Raw genomic sequence first — 21,204 nt, forward strand, 5'->3', positions numbered from 1 at the left:
CTTGATTTGTCTTGATAAGCCCATTCCGTGGCGGGCGTGCCTAAGGCAAGCCCGTCTGTGCCCGTCCGCGCCAGGACGTCGCCAGACGTCAGGTTTGCATCCAAAGACACAGTCCGGTACTCTGGGGTTCAGCTCCTTGAGATTAGGAAGGATATTAGCCCGTGTGGTTGCCAACCTTGCAGCCACTATGAGGGCCCTTTCTGTTGTTTATCCAGTGGCTTTAACTTCTGGCCACTGGTTGCACTCCATCAGCCTCATACTGACCACAGATCTGTGATGAAACTTCTGAGCCTAAATTGCAGCTCATTAGTTAAACATCACTTGGATGTTTTTGGCCTACTTCACACTGATTCCCCGGATGTCCTTTTTCTGACCGAGACGTGGGTAACCGAGGACACAGTGGTTGAACCTAGCCTAGCTCTCCCCCAGGGATATGGCATCTTGACTCTAAATAGACGCTCTAGGGGTTGTGGTATAGCGGTTATATTTAGGTCAGGCTACATGTGTTCCCTGATAAAGGAGTCCGTGGAGGGGTGTGAATGTGGACTCTTTCGGATTTCATTTCACGCCAACTATACTATGACTAGGCTGTGAATCTACCACCCGCCAGGACCCTCCATGGAGTTTAGAGCCGCTCTCGTCGAAGCTTCAAGTCCTTTAGCAATGAGAGCCTCTAATTTCAGTATCATTGGCGACCTTGAATTTACATCTGGATAATCACCATGATATAGAAATTACCAACTTTTTGGCTGATATGGCAGCTTGCCAGCTGTCCCAACAGGTCCAGGGGTCGACACACTCTGCTGGCCACTTATTAGACCCAGTATTTTCTAACCTATCCTCCCTCACGGTCCATGCCCCATTCCCAGTATGCTGGTCTGATCATTTTTTAGTGTCTATGACACTAGCCGATGTTGAGCCGGTCAAGAGGGTTCCCAAAAAACTCGCCTTTAGGCGTCCATGGCATACATTTTATATTACTCAATTTAATGATCTCCTTTCTACCACCACGCCCAAGATGCCACCTGACGCTGTGCTGGCTGATAGAGCTTTTTCCAACTGGGTTGTCCACACTCTGGACTCCCTAGTTCCTGCCAGGTGGTCCAAGTGTCGTGGCACTAAGGCTAATGCATGGTACAATGGCAGGTTGGCATCCCTGCGGAGAGGTTGTAAAAAGCTGGAACGTGCCTGGAGAAGAGATTACGATCCATTGCTAAAAAGGGGCTACCAGTTAGCTATTAAGAAATATCATAATGCAATCCAATCTGAACGGGCAGCTTATTACTCAGATATGATCAGAAACAGTAGCAACCATTTTAAAAGCGTCTTCTCCATAGTAAAGGATCTTAAAACCTCGACAGATACCCTTACACCCTCCATATTATCAGATGTTCATGTGAGACCCTTGCTTCCTTTTTTCTGAAGAAGGTAGACACAATATATGGCTCCTTTCCTCAACATGTGGCTCAGAAGGGTTTGAGGTCTGGATCCTCTTGTAACCATACGCTGGGTGTCTTTCCACCTATTTCTCAAGAGGTTTTAGTTATGCTCTGCCATAAGATTAAATCTGGCTCTCCCGCTGACCCCCCTCAAGCAGGATCAATTTCTGAAATCACTGCCCGTGTTTCTACCACTTTTGAGCCATCTGATCAATCAATCCCTGCTTGCATTAACGGTCCCAAATGCGTGGAAACAGGCGAGGGTGATCCCGCTGTTGAAAAAACCTAAGCTTGACACCTCCAAACCAGAGAACTTCCGTCCCATCTCTCTCCTACCCTGGGTCTCCAAAATTTTGGAATCCTACATTAATTCCATACTTACAGGTTATCTGGAGGAGAACAACCTATTGGACCCCTCCCAGAACGTTTTTCGGCCAGGTCACGTAACAGAATCAGCTCTTCTGGCTGTGACCGAACATTTGAGGGGGGCCCTTGATGAGGGTTGTACTTTGGCACCGATTCTGCTAGATCTCAGTGCCGCATTAGACCCTGTCTCCCACCAGATCCTGCTGCAGAGGTTGGAGGAGCTGGGGAGCTGGGGATCAGGGACTCTGTTCTTGAGTGGCTTGTTTCCTTTCTTGCTGACAGGACCTTTCAGGTTGTAGTGCCCCCTTTCGCTTCCAAGATCCATACCATCAAATATGGGATGCCGCATGGCTAAGCTTTGAGCACTACGCTGTTTAACGTGTATGTAGAACCTCTAACAGCAGTAGCTAAAAGCAGAGGGCTCACAGCAGTGTCCTATGCGAACGACACCCAGTTGGTGGTCACTCTCTCAGATGACTCCGGTAAGGGCGCATGCAAGTTCCGGAGGGATTTAGAGATCATATCTGAGTGGATGACTGCCAACTGTCTTCAGTTAAATGCTAACAAGTCCGAGGTCCTGCTGGTTGGGCAAGACACTGAGGTGTGGAGTGAGCATTGGTGGCCTGCTAAGCAGGGCGCTGCACCCGCCCCCAAACAGTTGGTAAAAAATCTGGGGGTGTGGGTGGATTCCGCTCTTAGCTTTCAGACACAAACAAAGAAAGTAGCCGGATCATGTTTTGGAACGCACTCCCCATTGCTATTCGTAGTATGGATAACTACCTGGCCTTTCGTAAGGCAATCAAAACACACCTCTTTCCTTCCTCGTAATTTGTTATATGCTGTCAATTGTTTTGCTGTTTTCTGTTTAGCACTGGGACACCCTTTTGTTAGGGCAGCTGTGCGCTATATAAAACTGCATAGCATAGAATAGAATAGAATGAAGAAATGTATTGTTTTATTCATTTTGGTCATCATTATTTGCACAAATCTGCAAACCCCAGAAATGTTTTAAATTATAATCAATGGGAACATTGTCCAACGCCACCAAAAGGTAGCTCTAAAACATTCTATGGAAAATTTCCATACTTCTCAGGTTTTAAGGTCACAAATCCAGAAACCTTTTACTTTAAAAATGTTAATAAGACAGGCATGAAAAGTATGTTAACTAATACTAAGCAAATTTATTCTGCGGGCTTTTATGCACAATTGTCCACATTAGGCTTTGACTTTTGGAAAGACAAAATTGAGACAAAAACTGTCTGGGGCACAAAAGACTGGCAGGTACAAGGTTTAGAAGCATTATCCAGAGCCTGCATCATCCTAGAACAAATAATGTTCTTAAATGAAACTGTTTAACAGATATCTTGTCTTGGTCTGGCTAAGATAAAAGATTTAAACAAACCGTCCATACCTAAGCCCACACCTGATAGTAATAGAACTACAGATGAGGAGGTAGACGTAAATTATATTTTACAACAAAACAGAACTAATCCTGAATGGAAACAATGGTTAATCTGGCCCACAGACACGAATAACTGTCAAGATAGATTCCTGAACAAGACACAAGGGTTTACAGTAACACGGCCAGATCCAAGATATGTCCAGAAACAACATCCAGGGAAAATAACAACTTACAGTGTAGGAAAATTGTGCCTTGAATGGCTACAAAAATCCACACTCCCAGATATAAAACACAAATCTTTACTTAAAGATGGCGTTGACTTACGAGAATTCTTACTTGGACCTCGCAAACCACGTCATAAACGTTTCATATACGCCGGTATTTACGCTGCTTATAATGAAGCATGGAAAGTCACGCAAATGGAAACTGCAGAACGAATACAAGAAATTGATTGTATTAATTTAGAGAAAGCACTCTCTGTAGTTGACAATGGATTAACAACTCGTTCAAAATGTATTCTTTGGACAGCATCATAACCTCTGCCTTAGTCATAATGGAACAAGACTTGCTAATGCTACAACATGGCCAGTCTCAATTACGTTCTCCAATGCTGCTAGGCTGGACCTTACAAAACCTTCGTTCTGGCTATGTGCCTTGGCATCTAATCAACACCACGTCATTGTTTACTGTATTTAACCTTACAGATAAAAAAATCTCTTTGGCACAGAGGGGAGCAGACTATACGGTGCTGAGCATAGAAAAACTGGAGAGATTACCATTAACCGTTTCTGAGAAACCAGCTGTTGAATGGGTAATACATGGCACCATCACGATACCAGTGACGATTTTCCAGTTTCAGTATTGCTTAAAACACATACCAGCAGCATTGAGTGGAGGGCGGGACCCTCTGATAGAATTGCACTCTATGCTGACGACGTCCTATTTTTTCTCACGGACCTGAACAGATCTGGACCACGGGTCCTTAATATCATGTGCATTTTTGGGGAGTTGTCGGGCCTCCACTCGAGCCTGCGTAAGTCAGTGCTGTGGGTCCTGGGAGAGCGTCGTGGTCTGGGATCCTGGGCGGCAGCATTGCAGGAAGCTACAGGAGGCCTTAAATACTTGGGAGTGTTCCTAACAGATTTGCGTGGGGTCTCCTGGACGAGCAATGTTGTACCCGTATGGGAGCGTGTCCGCTCGGATATGACTATGTGGTCCCGCATGCCCTTAAATGTTTACGGTCGGTCGGCCATATTTAAAATGGTAGCCCTCCCACGCCTTTTATACCAACTCCAAAATCATCCATACCCGATCCCACCGCAGTGGTTCAAACAAGTGAATTCGGCACTCAGTCACTTTCTCTGGGCTGGGGGTGTGGCGAGGGTGGCGCTTCGCACATGTTTCCTTTCTACGTACTGCAGCGGTCTAGCAACATCAGACATCCAATCCTATTATCAAGCTTCCCACCTGTTGATACTAAATGAGTGGTGGTATGGGGATCGAAGTGATCTGGCCTATGCCCTAGAGTGGTACCTGATGGACCCTGACACACTACACGTCATACTTTATTCGGCTGCTAGGAGGAAGAGGCTTTCAATGGTCACTCAAATAGTGTTTCTTATATGGCGCGGAGCACTCCGCCGCATGGGATGGTGGAATAAGCTAACAAGGGAAACCCCATTGTGGCAGAATGGGCAACTACCGGCATTGATGTCCCTACAGGGATTCCGTGGCTGGGACGCGATTGGTATCTCGGCCATAGGCCATGTTGTTAGGGGCACGACCCTTAAGTCGTTCCAGGAGTTACGAGACGAGTATGACATGCCCCGGACTCAGTTCTTCAGATATTTACAATTACGACACGCCATTGCGCCCACATTAAAAGGCCTAGACTCCTTGCCTGACTTTAGCCCTCTAGAAGCCAAGGTGTTTATGGGAGACTTAGAAAGCAAAAAGATATCATCAATTTACCAAACACTAGTTACACATTGTTCGACGTCCCTAGATACACTGCGGGCCAAGTGGGAGAATGATCTAGGTGCATTTGAGGAGGAAGACTGGAGGGAGGCGCTGGAAGCCCCGAGAGGAGCGGCCATTGCAGTACGCCTGCGCTTCATTCAGTTCAAATATTTACATAGAGCCTACTATACTAGGGAACGACTGTGGAGGGCGAACATGATAGCGTCCCCGGATTGTTTGAGATGTGGTAGGGAGAGGGGCACATTTCTACATACAGTGTGGTCGTGTGGAGGCCTCCAGAGGTTTTGGTCGGGAGTGTGGGACTGCCTGGATGAGGTGTTAGGTTGGGGGCTACCCCGCACGCCACAGCTGGGACTTCTTCATGTACTGGAGCAAGTAGGGGGCAATATCTACAAAAGACACTTGCTGTTGTTGGGCCTCATTGTGGCCAAGAGAGATGTGGCCCGAGCCTGGAAGGATCCCAGAGCCCCCCTTTTGGGAGTGTGGAAAAGGGGACTAGACTTTTAAATGGGGCTAGAGCGCCCGATCTTTGAGGCCAGGGGCTGCCCCCGGAAACATTATAAGATTTGGAAGAGGTGGGCAGATTATAGAGGACTGTGGCTGGAACCGCCACCACGAGATGTCACTGAAGAACGAACTCTAGACATTGAACCCGTGTGATGGGGTGTACACACTACATGTTATTGGACATGCCTTTTCTTTACGGACTACTTAGTCGCTGTGCGGGGGGAGGGGGGCATTGGGAGGGGAGGGAAATGGGAGGGGGGTTTAGGGGGGCAGTTGTTCACTTAAATGGTTGTTTGAATTGCCTACATTGTATTTATCAACTTAATGCTCACAGCTTCACCGGTTCCCGGGGCGCTGTGCCTGTCATGCAACCCTTCAACAACTCAATAAAATTTTGTTCTGAAAAAAAAAAAACACATACCAACAGGCCTGTATGAAAGGTTGGGTAAAGAGTAACTTAAGTCGACCTGGGATTTACCATACACACACAAATGTGGGAGTGGGGGAAAGGAGGTATTTCTTAGTGGTAAAAATTGCAAAACCACATTAAGCGCTACACTTCTATGTCAAGGCATTAATTTACAACGGAGCCTGTGAGGGTTCTTCAAACAACTTATCATGCCACCTGCAGGGTTCCCCGGCAGCAGTGATTGATCCAATTTTTAGGCAGCTTTCCAATGGAATCTACATAATGCTGAATGATCACAGCTGTTATGGAATGATGCCATGGAAAGCCTATCTCATTAGTGTGTCAGCCAGGGTCACTTGTTGTATGCAAGTATTTTTTCCAAAAACTAAAACAGACGGGGAGTCACCAATATGGCCTTCACTGAACATCTCTTCTATACGAATTGATACTTTAAGCAGAATGAAAGCCATTCTTTTACAAAAAACGATGCCACTGACCTCATCCAGAGAGACCTATGATCTGCTAGTTGCACAGGTCCTCTGCGGAGATACATGCATTATTATCAACAAACTGCCCCATACATTTAGCAGAAAAGTTAGGTCGTATCTTAAACATGTCTGATACCAGTGGTATTATACATGTATTTAAGACTATTTTTTCGGGACCGTTAGCACCCATTGAAGCAGTCCTGGGCTTTTTTCCTAACTTCGTCCACTCTGTGTTCTGCGGCCTGACTCTCATCTTGGGACTCGTAGCAGGGATACTATTTTTATACCTCCTGCTCCATTATGGCAAGTCCAGTCACCAGCGATACCCAGATTACCATGGAGAATGCTCTTCTGGCAATGCAGTATCGTGAACGCATAACACAGATCCTTGGCTTGGCTCGTTTGGAAGATCTGAATACCACGTGGTTCCTGTCATTCAGACCAATCTGGCAGGATTGCATCTTACCTGTTCTACGATGCCTGCTTTGTGGAGAGGAATGCGTGTGGGATATCTGTCTAAAACTTCCATCAGCAATGCCAACGGATGTTGACGCATTACTGGGTCCGGTAACGGCTCATGTATTGTGTTGCCCACAAAGGCTACCAATCCTGATGACAGCATTCATTGAGATCTCACGGGTAATTCTAGCTGAGTTGTGATACGCGGACCATCAGGCACACGGGTACGATCAACTGCGAACATTGCTAATGCGACTGACGCCGACGGCGATGCTTCTCATCTGTGTACGATTGATCTACTTAATGAAGTGGTTCAACTTTAATCCACTGTGGTAGGCGATTTCTTTGCTAGCCTAGACAAATTAATATTTTCTCCTGACACCGAGAATAACTTTTGAAATTAGCACACAGCGTTCTTTTAACTCTGAAATTCGACCTTCACTTTTTCATAACTAAGCTTCTAACTTTGGAACTCTATTTTTTCTTTACGAATTAATTTGGCCTTTTTCCAAAACTGAATTTTGGCACAAAGCAATCTGCTTGAAGTAGGACTATTCTTAGAGAACAAGAATTCTTTGAATACTTCCTAGAAACAATATTGACCTAAACCACAAACCAAAACAGTTTGTATATTCTGCTATGGGATGGTCTCGACTTTCTTCTGTAACTAAGAGCTATTTCATAAATATAATTTTGTGATTCATTCAGTTAGCATTTCCAATATGATATTATGTGCTTACGATGAAATCATTGCTTTTAAATACATTCAGTACAAATGCTCATTTTTTTGTGTACAACCATTTAAAAATGCATTTTGTATGTATCTTGGGGTGGATTGTAAACACATGCTCCAGAAAATGTTTTAGTGTTTGAACTTAGTTGAACATGATTAACGTGTAGTGGGTGTTGTATAGCATTTTAATACCCTACTGTAATTTTCCCGATTCATGCCCTCTGTAGGTAATTCACCATATCCTTATATAGCCATAGAAATCATAACCATATTTAGACATAGCTCATGCAGTCCAAATACGGCAGGGCTACTTCCACTAGTTCTGAAAATCCACAACGATTTCTTGGAAAACTCTGCTTCAGCAGCTAGGGACTTCCCCTTGCTTGAATACTGACTTGTCCAAGAACTCATGGAGTTTTCAAAGAACGGAGACTCTTTGATGACGTTATTATGTCAAACTCAGCACCTTCAAGGTATAAATATGCCCACACTTGCCCAAGCAAACACACAGTGGTTTGGAGCATTTCAACTATCTACTTGCCCGACGCATCCTTCTACAGCAAGTGCCGAAGGAAGGCGATCCTCCAGCAGACGTACTGAGAGAGACGCTGTCTTTTCTCTTGCTGAAAAGCCTGTAAAAGAGCTGAGCGTATGTGGCGGAAAGACTGGGCACTCAACAGTAAATCCTCCTACCAAGCTGCTCTGAGACGCTATAAAGCCGCACGGCTGAAATCCAAGGCAGACTTTTTCGAGGAGAAAATTTTACGGTCAACCAACTCTTCCAGGGAAACGTTCAAAATTGTTAACCAGCTTCTTAAAATTCCAGCCCCAACAATCGCACATAATGACCCCGAACTAAAATGCGACCAGTTAGCAGAGTTCTTTGACGGAAAAATACAGAAAATCCTTGACAGCCTCCCTCAATCACCTGTCACACATCCCACCGAAGTCCCTTTCCCTGCTTCTACCAGCCCCCAACTTGAGGCGTTCAGCTGTATTACCAGGGATGACTTCTGCAACACTTTATCTAATATAAAAAGTGGTTCTCCTTCTGACCCAGTCCCGATGCATATTCTTAAACAAATCATGAGCACCATCGCTCCTTTAGCCACAGAGTCGCTAAACACGTCATTCACTACAGGTACAGTGCCCCCGAGCTGGAAACAGGCCAAAATCAAAACGCTTCTAAAGAAACCGGGGCTAGACACATCTGATTTGGCCAATTTCCGCTCTATCTCCCTTCTACCTGGACTGGGCAAAGTGGCCGAAAAGGTAGTGAATAGGCAGCTCTTAGAGTTCCAGGAGACCAATGGCCTTTTGAGCGACTCCCAAACGGGCTTTCGCCCAGGTCAGGGCTCGGACATCGCCCTCATAGCAGTGGCGGAAGAGGCAAGATGCATCTTAGATTCAGGGCGTTCAGCGTTCCTCCTGGATCTAAGCGCTGCATTCGATACCGTTGACCATGCAACTTTGGTTCAACATCTTGCCAAGCTAGGTGTCACAGGGTCAGCCCTCAGATGGCTGCAATCTTTCCTGGACAAACGTTCCTTTAGGATATGGGAAAATGGATCTATGTCTAAATCCACTCCCCTGCAGTGTGGGGTTCCTCAGGGCTCCTCCCTGAGCCCCACACTGTTTAATGTTTATATGGCCCCGTTAGAGGAGGTAGTAGCCCCCTTTGGGATCAAATCCATCAGCTACGCAGACGACACCCAACTTGTCGTCTCGCTGTCGCAACAAGGGGGATGCCCAGATGACCTCCCGAAGTGCCTAACTGCAATTTCCTCCTGGATGTCGGACTCAAAGCTCAAACTGAATGGAGCTAAGACCGAGATCATGATGCTGGGCCACCAATTTACATCCCTGCCCTCTGAGCTGTGGCCCCCCGGCATGGGGGATTTACCCTCTCCCAAGGAGAAAATTAAAAGCCTGGGGGTTTGGTTTGAACCCCAATTAACATTCAAGACCCATGCGCAGAAAGTCGCAGGAGGCTGTTTCGGCTTATTACGGGCAGCTCGGAAGGTCCTCCCCCTCCTGCCTTTTCAATCGAGAAAGTTACTAATCCAGGGCCTAATTCTGTCCAGACTGGATTATGGCAACGCTCTCCTCCTGGCCGCGCCTCTGGCCACTATTAATATCCTCCAGCGAGTACAGAACGCTGCAGCCAGGCTGCTCATGGGGGCGCCTAGACGGGCGTCAGCCAAACCTCTGTTAAAAGCCCTTCACTGGCTCCCAATCCAGGAGCGAATTGCTTTTAAGTCACTCTGTATCGCTCATAAAACACTTCATGGTAAAGGCCCTCCGGCCTTGAGAGGTTTGATTCGCCCCTACAAATCGGCCCGGGCCCTTCGGTCCGACACAGAAAACCTGGCCTTCACTCCGAGAGTAAGGAAAGCTCGTACCGGAGGCCGCCGGTTCTCGCTGAATGCGGCAAATAAGTGGAACGCACTCCCCAGGGATCTCCGGATGGAATCCGCATACCTCAAAATTAGAAAAGCACTTAAAACCCTTCTCTTCCCCATCACTCCTTAAGACCTTCCCTTTCTTGAGTTCTTTGTTATCAGTTTACCAGCGCTGGGACGCTTTAGGGCAGCCATGCGCTTTATAAACCCAATTTCATTTCAATTTCATTTCATTTCATTTCTGAGAAATCCAGCTGCAGTGTTTCCAAGCTACCCTTGTGGGTTGTTGGGAAATCGAGTCCTGATCCTGACCTTCTTCATTCTAAACCAAGGTCCGGAGCTGATTAGACCCTCAGAGAAATCTTGGATAGATTCTTGGCAAAAGATACTACATTCATGCTACACCTAACTTACTCCTTCCCTCGTACTAGGCTTAGGTTAGGTACATCGGGGCAGGCGTATTTTAGACGCACCAGTTGAGTACTTTTTAGCCTTTGTTATTTATGTATGTATTTATCTATGGTCTAGGAACCATACAATGCTTTTACAGTATTATTTTATCCTACTCTTTTTACTGTACGCATTTTACTTTGCAAACAGTATTACGATTGTAGCAGTACATTTCTTTTGCTTGAGAAAGAAGACTGTTCAATAAATACCTTTTATTGAAAACGCCCGTCTATCTACTTCTCTGCAAAACTCTGGTGAAACGAAGCATGCACGAATGACTGAGTAAAATATCTATCTATTGTTTCCACGACTCTGAAGATCAGTTTTATCTTGGGCATCCAAGTTCAAGGACTGGATTGGGCATCTGACACTCTGGCAGGACCAAACTTGCACATTTGCTGAAGTACTCCCACTCTCGTCCCGACCCCAAGATATTTAGGACCCACTTAAATTGCATCTCTTTGAGCACTCTGAACCGGCTTCCCTTCAGTCAATGCACTCCCTATTTTCTGACAGCTAATATTTGGTATCTCTCATTTTGAATGTCTGGTATATCATCTCCCTGTGTCTCCATACTTGTGATATGACTGTAATGAAGCAATTGCCTTAAGTCTTAGAAATAGTTAGTGGCCATTGGGAAAATGCTATACTCATCGATGTGTTTATGCAAGTCTTTGCAATGCTGCTGTTCTGCTGGTATGTACACTCTTGATGACAATGATTGTGGTTATTTTGCCTGATATTTAAAATATTCAATAAATAAATACATTTTCAAAGCTCTATAGCAAGTGCATACTTAGTTGACAGAATAGCTCCCTTCTTTTCTTCTGCATAGCTACAGAACAAGATAAAGAGACTGGTACAGCTCTGTATGGAGTCAAACATAGGTCTTTACCCACAATTTTCTATTCTTCCTTCTCTTGGTCTATCGTTCCAACCCTCCTCACACAACATGACCCTTATTTCCACTTCCAAGGCCATTCTATTTCCTAACCAAACCCATTATAGGTCTGACTAGAGGCCCAGTTTTAGCTGTGTGCCGGAGGTCAAGTGATACAGTGATACAGTGATGAACCAAGAAACACACACAGAGAGGAGCTTTGGGTCAACAGACTTCAGCTGCCTTGGCTCTTGCGCACCAACCAGAAGATACAAGTGACATAAAAATAACATGTGTTTTGTGACTATGCATCAAAACATATCTCACAACAACATACAGCCATTACAACAAAGAACACATTGACCTAGAACAAGTCAGACCCATTGTTTGATCTAATGCATGTTATCCGTGACAATAAAGTAATAACCAAAATTATTCAAAAAGCTCTCTGCCACCTTCCAAGCAAATACTATTGACCATTCTATTATAATCATTACATTGAAAACTATGACACACGTGATCCTATATTCCAGTTGGACAACATGATTATTTATGATTGGTGATTGGCATACAAATGTTGACTCCGTGCCATCTCTGACAAGCTTCAAGGAACACTTTATCTTTCGAATCTTACCTCTTCTAATTAATTCTTTTCCTTCATCAGTCAAATCAGATGTCATATCGTTGTCTCCCATAAATTGTTGAAATCCAAGTAAGTTTAAACAACGAGTTCCCAAGCTATCAAAATAAATATATATTAAATTCATCCTAAACGTTAAAATACTTTTTTCAGTTACACAGTACCTCTTGCAAATATTTCAATTCCGTGGATTGGAAAAAACATCATAACAGACTTATTTTAAAGAGAAAGATTTTGCAGTGCAGACTTGCAATCTTATACACATTTGTGCTTCCTCTGTCCATAAGCTACTGAGCTGCTCCTTTCATTATAACCATTCTGTGCTCTGGCAAAAAAAAAAGATACATGAGCCTGGCAATTGATTTATATTATTTTATAATTAATTAATTCTATCAGCCTAATGAACAAGTTACTTACCTTAAGTAACGCTATTTCCAGCAGAGACTATCTAACAGCAGATTCCCCACTCACACCTCAAAAGTCCCCCAGGAGCCAGACTGGATCCGGAAATTCTTAAACTGTACTCTAACAGGGCCAAAGGTGGCACTATATGACTCTGCACAGACTGCACTCCTTTCAGGACCGAAATAGACGCCACCCATGCTTTCTGAACTGTATGCGCCCTCAGACGCCGAATCCAATCTCCATGTTGGTAATAAACAGTGTTAATCTCTAAGGGGGACCTTTTTAAATGAGTTGAGTCCGATTCACAAAATGGGAAAGATGGGTGGGTTGGTGAAGAATCTGTGGTTAGATAGAAGCTGTACCAGAAACAGCTTAGCAAAGGTAAGTAACTTGTTCTTCTGATAGAGACTTCTAACTGCGGATTCATCACCTTTTGAGTAGACACCAAAGCAGCACCTCCCAGGTGAGTCTGAACGAGCTCAACTAAAATCCCCTACATGGCTGAGAGGGAAAAGCACACCTCATGATGGGCCTGACTGTCCAGGCAATAAATAGTGCTTCATAAACATATGGTCGGACACCCAAGTCGCCGCCTAGCAAATGTCCAGGACATGCACCCAGTGGCTCTGGTGGAGCACCTGGGGACTGCTTTCTGGCCAGTGCCTAATAAATCTTTTTTTTTTTTTTATTATTTTATTTTCCATTTTCAAAACAGGTAAGCATTACGAGTAGCCAGAGATAATAAATAAGACGCACACATAACTTGAAGAATAAGGAAAAGTATGCATTTGTTCTTGGCATGTAGAGCTCTAGATCCATATACTTGTGCATAGATCGCCATCTGGTGTGGGGCTCGGATGTTTGCACTTTGTTTTTGTCTTGAAAGAAGTCTTTTGTAGACACGAGGTAGGCGAGTCCTCCATAGGCCGACAGTGCGCATGGGCATCGTCTTCATCTCCAGATTGTTTTGCCATGTAGGGTTATGATGGAGTTGGTAAGAAATAGAAAAGGATGCCCATGTGTAATGTACCTAAGTAAGATAGTACTGGAACAGATAGAGGTAGGTGGGCGTATATGAATCTACAGCTCTACATGCCAAGAACAGAGGCATACTGTAAGTAGCATTTTCCGTTCAAGGCATATGAGCTGTAGATCATATACTTGTGCATAGACTATACAGCAATTACCTCCTTAGTGGTGGCTACCTGTATCTGCTGCAGTGGTTTGAAAAAGTGTTATTAATACAGCCTGGCCCACACTAGCTTGTTGTTTTGCTTCCACATCTACACAATAGTGTTTTGTGAACATGTGTGGTGTAGACCGAGTTTCTACTTTGCAGATGTCATCAAGGGGAATGTTCCCTAAGAATGCCATAGTTACCCATAGTTTATGTGTGGAGTGAGGTCTAGGGGGAATGGTTAAAGTGTGTTTGGCTTTAGCATAGCATATTTGGATGCATTTAACAATCCACCTTGCAAGCCCTGTTTTAAAGATAGGAATGCCTTTATGAGGTGGGAAGAAAGCCACAAAAAGTTGTTTAGTCTTTCTAAAGGATTTTGTTCTTTCAATGTAGTAAAGAATCGCTCTTTTCGTATACCGCGTGAAGAGCCCATTCGACTACTGATTCTGGTACAGAGAAAAACACTGGAAGTTCTACAGACTGTTTAAGGTGGAAAGCAGAGATGACTTTAGGTAGAAATTTTGGGTTAGTCTAAGAACCACTTTGTTATGATGGATTTGGAGAAATGGTACTTGTATGGTTAATGCTTGGAGTTCACGGACTCTTCTGAGAGAGGTGATGGCAACCAGGAAAGCTACCTTCCAGGTGAGAAATTGAAATTCGCATTTATGCATAGGTTCAAATGGGGGACCCATGAGCCTGGTAAGTACCACATTTAGGTTCCATACTGGAAAGGGTTGGACTCTAGGAGGAATTATTCTGTTAAGTACTTCCATAAATGCCTTGATAGTTGGTACCCTAAACAAAGACAAATGTTGTCTGTTTTGGAGATAGGCTGCTATTGCCGCAAGATGTAGCCTAATGGATGTATTCGCTAGGTTACATTGTTATAGGTTTTGTTATAGGAGTTTCTGAGTCTTGATTTTGCTGATTTTGATAGGAGTTTGAGTCGGAGACTTTTTTCGGCTCCGACTATTTTTTCGGTTCCAAAGCCGTTTTCGGCTCCGAAGATTTTTTCGGTTCCGAATGTTTGTTCTTGGTATATTTCGACGCCGAGGGCTTCGGTGCCGACGAAGAAGGGCGAGGCACATCCTTGGTCTTGTGCTTGGGTGCCGAAGGGGTTGGCTCGAGCCCGTGCCGGAAGGCTTCTTTTTAGGATTCATAGCCAGGCCCGAGGGCTGGGCACTGAGACATGCTGCTGGTGTCGACCTGAGCTTCAAAGAGTAGTCGACCTGAGGGCTTTACTGGAGCCTTAAGTTTGCTTTTTGGGAGAGGGATTTCCGTACTCACTGACCTTGGCCGAGTGTCTCTTTTCGACGTCGGAGTCGTCGGCCTTGGAGACAGAGATGACTTCTTCATCATCACCTTGTTGCTCCAGCTGGACATTGGGATGCGCTCCGAAGATGTCTGGAATCAAGCTGCTTCCACGTGACATTTCGTGACGTCGAGCACGATGATCACGGATGGTTTTCTACGACTTGAAAGATGAGCAGGCCTCGCAGTTCTTGTCTTTGTGCTCCGAGGAGAGGCAGAGGTTACAAACTTAGTGCAGGTCCATGTGTGGGAACTTAGCATTTTTTGAAAGGAGTCCTTTCCATTGACTGCAGGCGTGGTCTGCGCGGATAGGGCATTCAGACCGCGTTGAAAATCGAGGTCGAGGAATTTGTTTTAAAGATGCGGGTCAAAAGGGAAAAGCGATCAAGACAATACCGTCGAGTGTAGAGGAATTGCGCATCAAAGGGGGTTTGAAGCTGTCGCCAACGTTCATGAATTCCGCATCGACGCCGTCGTCTACGCTGTCGGCGTCGAAACCATTGTCGACTGTGACACAGTTGACGGACAGCCAACCATAACAGGCAGTGAAAGCTTCTTCGGTATTAACTTGACCTCAATTTTCGTCGTCGAAGAACAAGATTTCTTCGGCGACGATCCCGCACACATGCAGTTTTTGCTGATTTTACCTCAGGGGGCATTGAGGAAGGCTTCCTGAAGGATTGCTTGACTTGAGGGGGTGAGTTTGACGGCTCAGAACTCATCTTTTTTGTAGGTTTTTTTTCCCCCGAAGCATGCCCCTTACTCTACTTTTCTTGGCTTGAGGAAACTTTGAGGGACTGCGCCCAGAAGACCCTTGAGTGGTCTAATTGAGTGCATTCTCGGGATGTTCCTCTGAGGAATGAGCATGAGGAGATTTCTTTCTTTTTTGAGATATCCTAGACGAAGAAGAGGATGCCTCATCACTATCACTGGACATAACCTCCTTGATGGCCTTTAGCTTTTGGAGCCATATTAAAAGGCGCCCTTCAAGATCCCTCAGGGTTTTACTTGAAAAGGTACAACATACCTTATAGTCTTTAGCTTGATGGTCCAGATAAAGTCAAAAATACAATCAGCTTGAGGGTCGTCAATGTAGAGCCTCGTCTTGGAACAAGTGGCACATGCTCTAAATAAACCCTTTTTCTCCTTTCCAGACGTTCTCAGAAGAATGGACTAGTAGGCAGCAAAAACAATTATAAAATCAGATGAAATCCACAGAACAAAGTTCAAAATCTCAAGAAGAAGATTTTGAGCAGAGCTCAAAGGAGACTACCTAGCACAATGTGGGGTACAAAATCTGAGGGGCAAAAGGGTCCCTCTCAGGAGTGTTCTAGAGGGTGAGAGGTTTATGATTGATTCAGGGACAATTTTGGTCTCTTTAACATAACGAGAGTTATGGGTTGCAAAATGGAAATGGGCCTAGGCCTAATTTCAGTTTGGTATGTATCTAAGCATTGCTTTGTTATATGCCGGGGACTCCCATCTTGATGACGGGGAATGATTCAGGCATGTAAATCTATGAAAGCTACAACACTGGGGTAATCCGGATTTAAACAAGAAGGCCCAACTGGCACTAAACGCAGACCCACCAGTGGAAGCCCAGTTTAAAGTCTTCTTGGCTCTTTGGGCACGCAAGAGCACCAGAGGGAACCAATGATATGACAAAAAGATGCAGCATGGCTTCCGAAAATTCCTCAATTTGCTGCAGCATTGCCAACGGTCATAGAAACTCAGTCAGGTTGCAATTGGACAAGAGTTGGTATTAACACCGGAGGGGAATGGTTTCAGGAGCTAGACCAGGAAGCACGTCGAGGCCATTGTGCCTTCTCAGGAGATGGAAAGTGGAGGGGTAGGGCTGAGACCCATTTGAACTTCTTGTGCTTTTTCTTTGACTTACCCGAAAACATGGACCGCAATGACAATCTTTTGTGGGAACGAACTTGGGCACGAAAATGAGACCTTCCTGGTGTGCTTGGCAATGAGTAGCTTTGTTTCCCAATCCTGGATGGCCTTGGGGTGCATCAAAGAGCATTTACTGCAGTCCTTGGAGTTGAGGTCCGATTCTAGGCACCAAAGGCAAACTACGTGCAGGTAAGTAAGGCATTTGTGTGCAACATTACCCACAAGGGTTAAACTCTGTAGTTTTGGGGGATGGCATTTTCCCTTGCACACTGTAGGACATTTTAGAAAATTGAAAAGTTTAGTCTCTAAAGAGACGAGGGGTAGCTCTGGATCTGTATCTGTTGGTGCAGAAAGAATATCAGCGCACATCAGTGATGGCTACATAGGGTAGCATTGCGCAACCTTTCAGCATGCAGTGGTACTGCTTAAAATTTTCCAGATCCAGTCTGATGCCTAAAAAGGTGAGGAATCTGCAGTTAGAAGTCTCAATCAGAAATGTATGTCAGTATAGTTAGGGCCATCCAAATTAGATACCAGAAGAAATATAGCATGAAGAGTTCCATGCATCTATAGTATATACTACAAAGCGGCCATCTTTGTTTCTGAATGTATATACTGGAGACGTTTTAAAACCACTGGCCAAAGGCAATCCAACCAAAAAGAAAGACAGGGAAGTCAGAAAGAAAATCAGTGAGTTTTTTTGTGAGTTATGAAAATAAATACAACATGGTTAAGAAAACTGATACGTATCTCTGGAGTAATACAATACTAGAATGCACAACATTTCACAGCCAAGTATATATTCTAAATTCTAAATCAATAACCTGCGAATGCTTTGAAGAGAATATAATACCACAGCCTGTAACTTTATCTGATATGAACACAAACTAATTCATGTCTCATGTGCAAATACTCTTACTCTATATGATGGGGTACAAAAGACTTTAACCAATCTGTATACATGCCCCTAGAGTGGGCATCGGATAAAAGTGTTGCAACATTTCAACAGAACAAGAATCATTACAGCAAAAACACGCTCTTTTATGGCCCAAGAACCAATAAAGGACTGGAGAGAGAATATTTTGTTGAACAATTTCTGCATCTTTACCAACTTTATGTGATCACGATACCTATAAAGGCCTCTGTAAATTTAGTATGCAAAATCAGAGCAGTTAGGCCAAGCCGTGAAATATGAACAGTTCAAGCAAGTGATGGAATTGAGGGGTACAAATTTGGGTAGCTTGTAAAATTCAACAGCTAATTAGTTTTAAAAAAAAAAGACAATTATTTTGTAGGATGAACACATTTCTGTACCAAATGACCAACATTGTTTTCAATGGAGACATCAATAGTCAGCAACAATTTACACAAGTACAACAATGTGCAGGAGGTAATTTCCTCAATAATGTCTTAGTTGAAGGGCTGTTCTGTTTATTGGGTATGTGTGTCTTCCTCAGGAGGTTTCTGAAGCACTGGTTTTAGAACGCAATATGCATGCCAATTTGACATAGCTGCTTGTTTTGTCCCATTAAAAAAATCTATACCACAGACATCACGTCTGCAGTGCAAAAAGTCAGTCCCCCACAACTCTTCTTAATGGGGCTGCCACCAAGGAATATGGGCACTTTGGACACAAGTCTGAACCAGAAGAATTACTGTGCCCTATGACGTCAAATACTACAGGAACTTCGCTTAAGGATGAAAACATGCTTGTCCTCTTGTCAAAAGATGCCCATGTTCCTAAAAAAAAAAAAAAAATGATCATACATGCCAAGTAGGGCAGGGCAACATATGGACGTGTCAGGCTGCTTGCAGAGATCCATGACATGGCAAGAATGACAGGCAACCCTCAGGGAATTTCATGGTTTCACATAATTACTATGATTTACCACACTAATTTTACCAGGGCCTTTATAAGAATCTTGAAGGGGAGTGAAGGATCACAGAGGATTTTGAGACATGCAGTGCTCGTTTTGGAAACTAATTGAATTAGTACAACTTCAATAACATAGATTTAGTCTAACATTCCCACCTCACATATATTCATTCCCTCATAAAATACATAACAACTATTCACTCATCACACATTTTGTACATACTACATCTACAAACATTTTATATTCGGGCTTCCAACGCCAATAACTTTCATTATTTGTTAAAGGCTGTACATCAATTGAGAATCTTCAAATCAGGTCATTTTTCTGTATATTTACACAAATACATGTAAAGCATTTCCCTCATTCATGTTACTACTTGTCACAGTGTTTGGCCTGTTACATCAAAACTACATGTCTTTTTTATGTAACAGGTCCAACACTATGTGAATAATATCCGTGTGTAATCCAGCAAGCTTAAAGTGTGGCACGATTGCAATACCCTTTTTTTCGTAGGATAAGGCAGCACAAAGCTTTCTTGATGGTCAAAAAGTGAGATCACCTCCTGGTACTTGATCATCAGAAGTGAAATGATTGGTTTCTGAATTGTACTGCTGTATTCACTTTAACATTTAAGATTCACTGTGGCATGAAATTTGAGAAGGTTTTATTAGTTCCTACTTTGGTTCTAATTTTATTTTCCATATTGATAAAATTAGGTTTAGATTCTTGCTTTCGTTCCTGAATTTCCCCCACTTTACTCCTTTTTTTCCTTTCTTTTTCTTTCCCGTCCTCGGCATTCCTTATTTTTCCCTACTTTTTCTTGCTCAACCAGGTCCTCTTCCCTCTCTTTTCTTTTGGAGATGTTCGTGAATGGAGGAAATAATATGAGGAATTATATAACAGGTTAACAGTTGAAAGTGTGTACAACTGGTGGGCTGGTGATGGGAGAGAGTCCTTAACATACAAGATGAATGTTGTCTGTTGCATGTGGTTTCTTTTTCTGAGATCCGGTGAGCTATACCTAATTTCTTCTATCTTTTGTTCTAATGATTCCACAAAAATGACATAAACCAAAAGGTGGTTTTCCAGCGCGTGCCTCTTTTAAAAATTCTGATGATATTTGAAAGTGGGCCTTTATCAAGCTGTGAATGCTCAGGTAAAAGTACAAATGACTTACCTCCGGTAACAATGTATCTGGTAGAGACGATTCTAGCCGCAGATTCCTTAACGTAGAATTATCCCCAGGCGTGAGACTGGATCCGTAAAACTTTTTTGACACAGCATCTCTGCGCGCTGGGGGACGGTATCACATGACACCACCCTGATGTTGTACGCTTATGTGACGTCAGCGAGGTCACATAAGTCCCACCCCGGCGCGCCAACATCAGTTTTCTTCGGAGAACTTTTCCACACCACAACGTGGAGCCATCACAAACAAAAACTGTGAGAGTATGAGAAGAGTGTGTGAAAACAAAAAAATCTGTGAAACAGAAAGGAAAGAAGCGAATGCTGAGGCACAGCATCATTAGGTGCAGTGCCAGGCACTGTGTCACTGAAAGTCATGGACGGAAAAGAGCAGAGCACCACTCCGAGGAGCAACACTGCAAAGGCTAGGCAGATCCTCCCGGGAAGCAGAAAGAACATGTGAAAAATGTCATGGCAGACGACAAAAGTCTGCAACCACAATCTAAAACAGAAAAGGAGCCACAAGCCCATGATGAATAACAATAAGGTACCCCAAGACAACACCCTCAAGGAGTGTTGTATCCCCTGCAAAGAGCTAAAGGCTGAGGCACAGCCAAGAGACCCCAACCCAGAGGACCACAGAGGAGTCAGGAACCCCAAGCAATGAAAAAGATTATGAGTAGGCCCCACACTGGAATACCCAGGGTGTAGGGAAGCAGAAGTGCACATGAACCTACCGTCCAATTACCAGAAAGGAAAGAGTGTAACAAATACACAAAACGAAGCACCCTGGCAGGAAGAAAGTGAAAGAGGGCACTCACAGAAGACAAGCCACCCGGAGGTAGGTGAGTGCAGAAGACCAAGCTGAAGGTCCTCGCAGAACGGGGAGGAAGAGCGGGCCTTGAAGGAATCTGCGACTAGAATCGTCTCTACCAGAAACATCGTTACCACAGGTAAGTAACTCGTACATCTGATAGAGACTACTAGCTGCAGATTCCTTAATATAGAATATATACCTTAGAATAGATACCCTAGCCATACCCAGAGGGGGGGAGGGTCTGCGAGAGAATCTCATCGGCTTGGAAGAACACAAGTCCCCACAGGGAATGTGTCATGGGGACAGGGAGGACGGCCCAGCCCCCACCAAGCAGAGATAAGCAAAAACAAGAAGAAGGGAAGGACAGGA

The 21,204-nt window shown here is 44.2% G+C and overlaps 1 protein-coding gene across 1 annotated transcript in view; it reads right to left on the reverse strand.

The window, feature by feature from the left end:
- LMBRD2 (LMBR1 domain containing 2) overlaps positions 1 to 21,204 on the reverse strand; it is a 420,428-nt gene that overhangs the window by 63,821 nt on the left and 335,403 nt on the right. The window contains exon 14 of the mRNA XM_086960534.1: positions 12,150 to 12,253. Within this exon, the coding sequence (XP_086816660.1) occupies positions 12,150 to 12,253 (104 nt within the window). The remainder of the gene's footprint in view (positions 1 to 12,149; positions 12,254 to 21,204) is intronic.

Source organism: Lissotriton vulgaris, chromosome 3_1, assembly GCF_964263255.1.
Source record: "Lissotriton vulgaris chromosome 3_1, aLisVul1.2, whole genome shotgun sequence".
NCBI lineage: Eukaryota > Metazoa > Chordata > Amphibia > Caudata > Salamandridae > Lissotriton > Lissotriton vulgaris.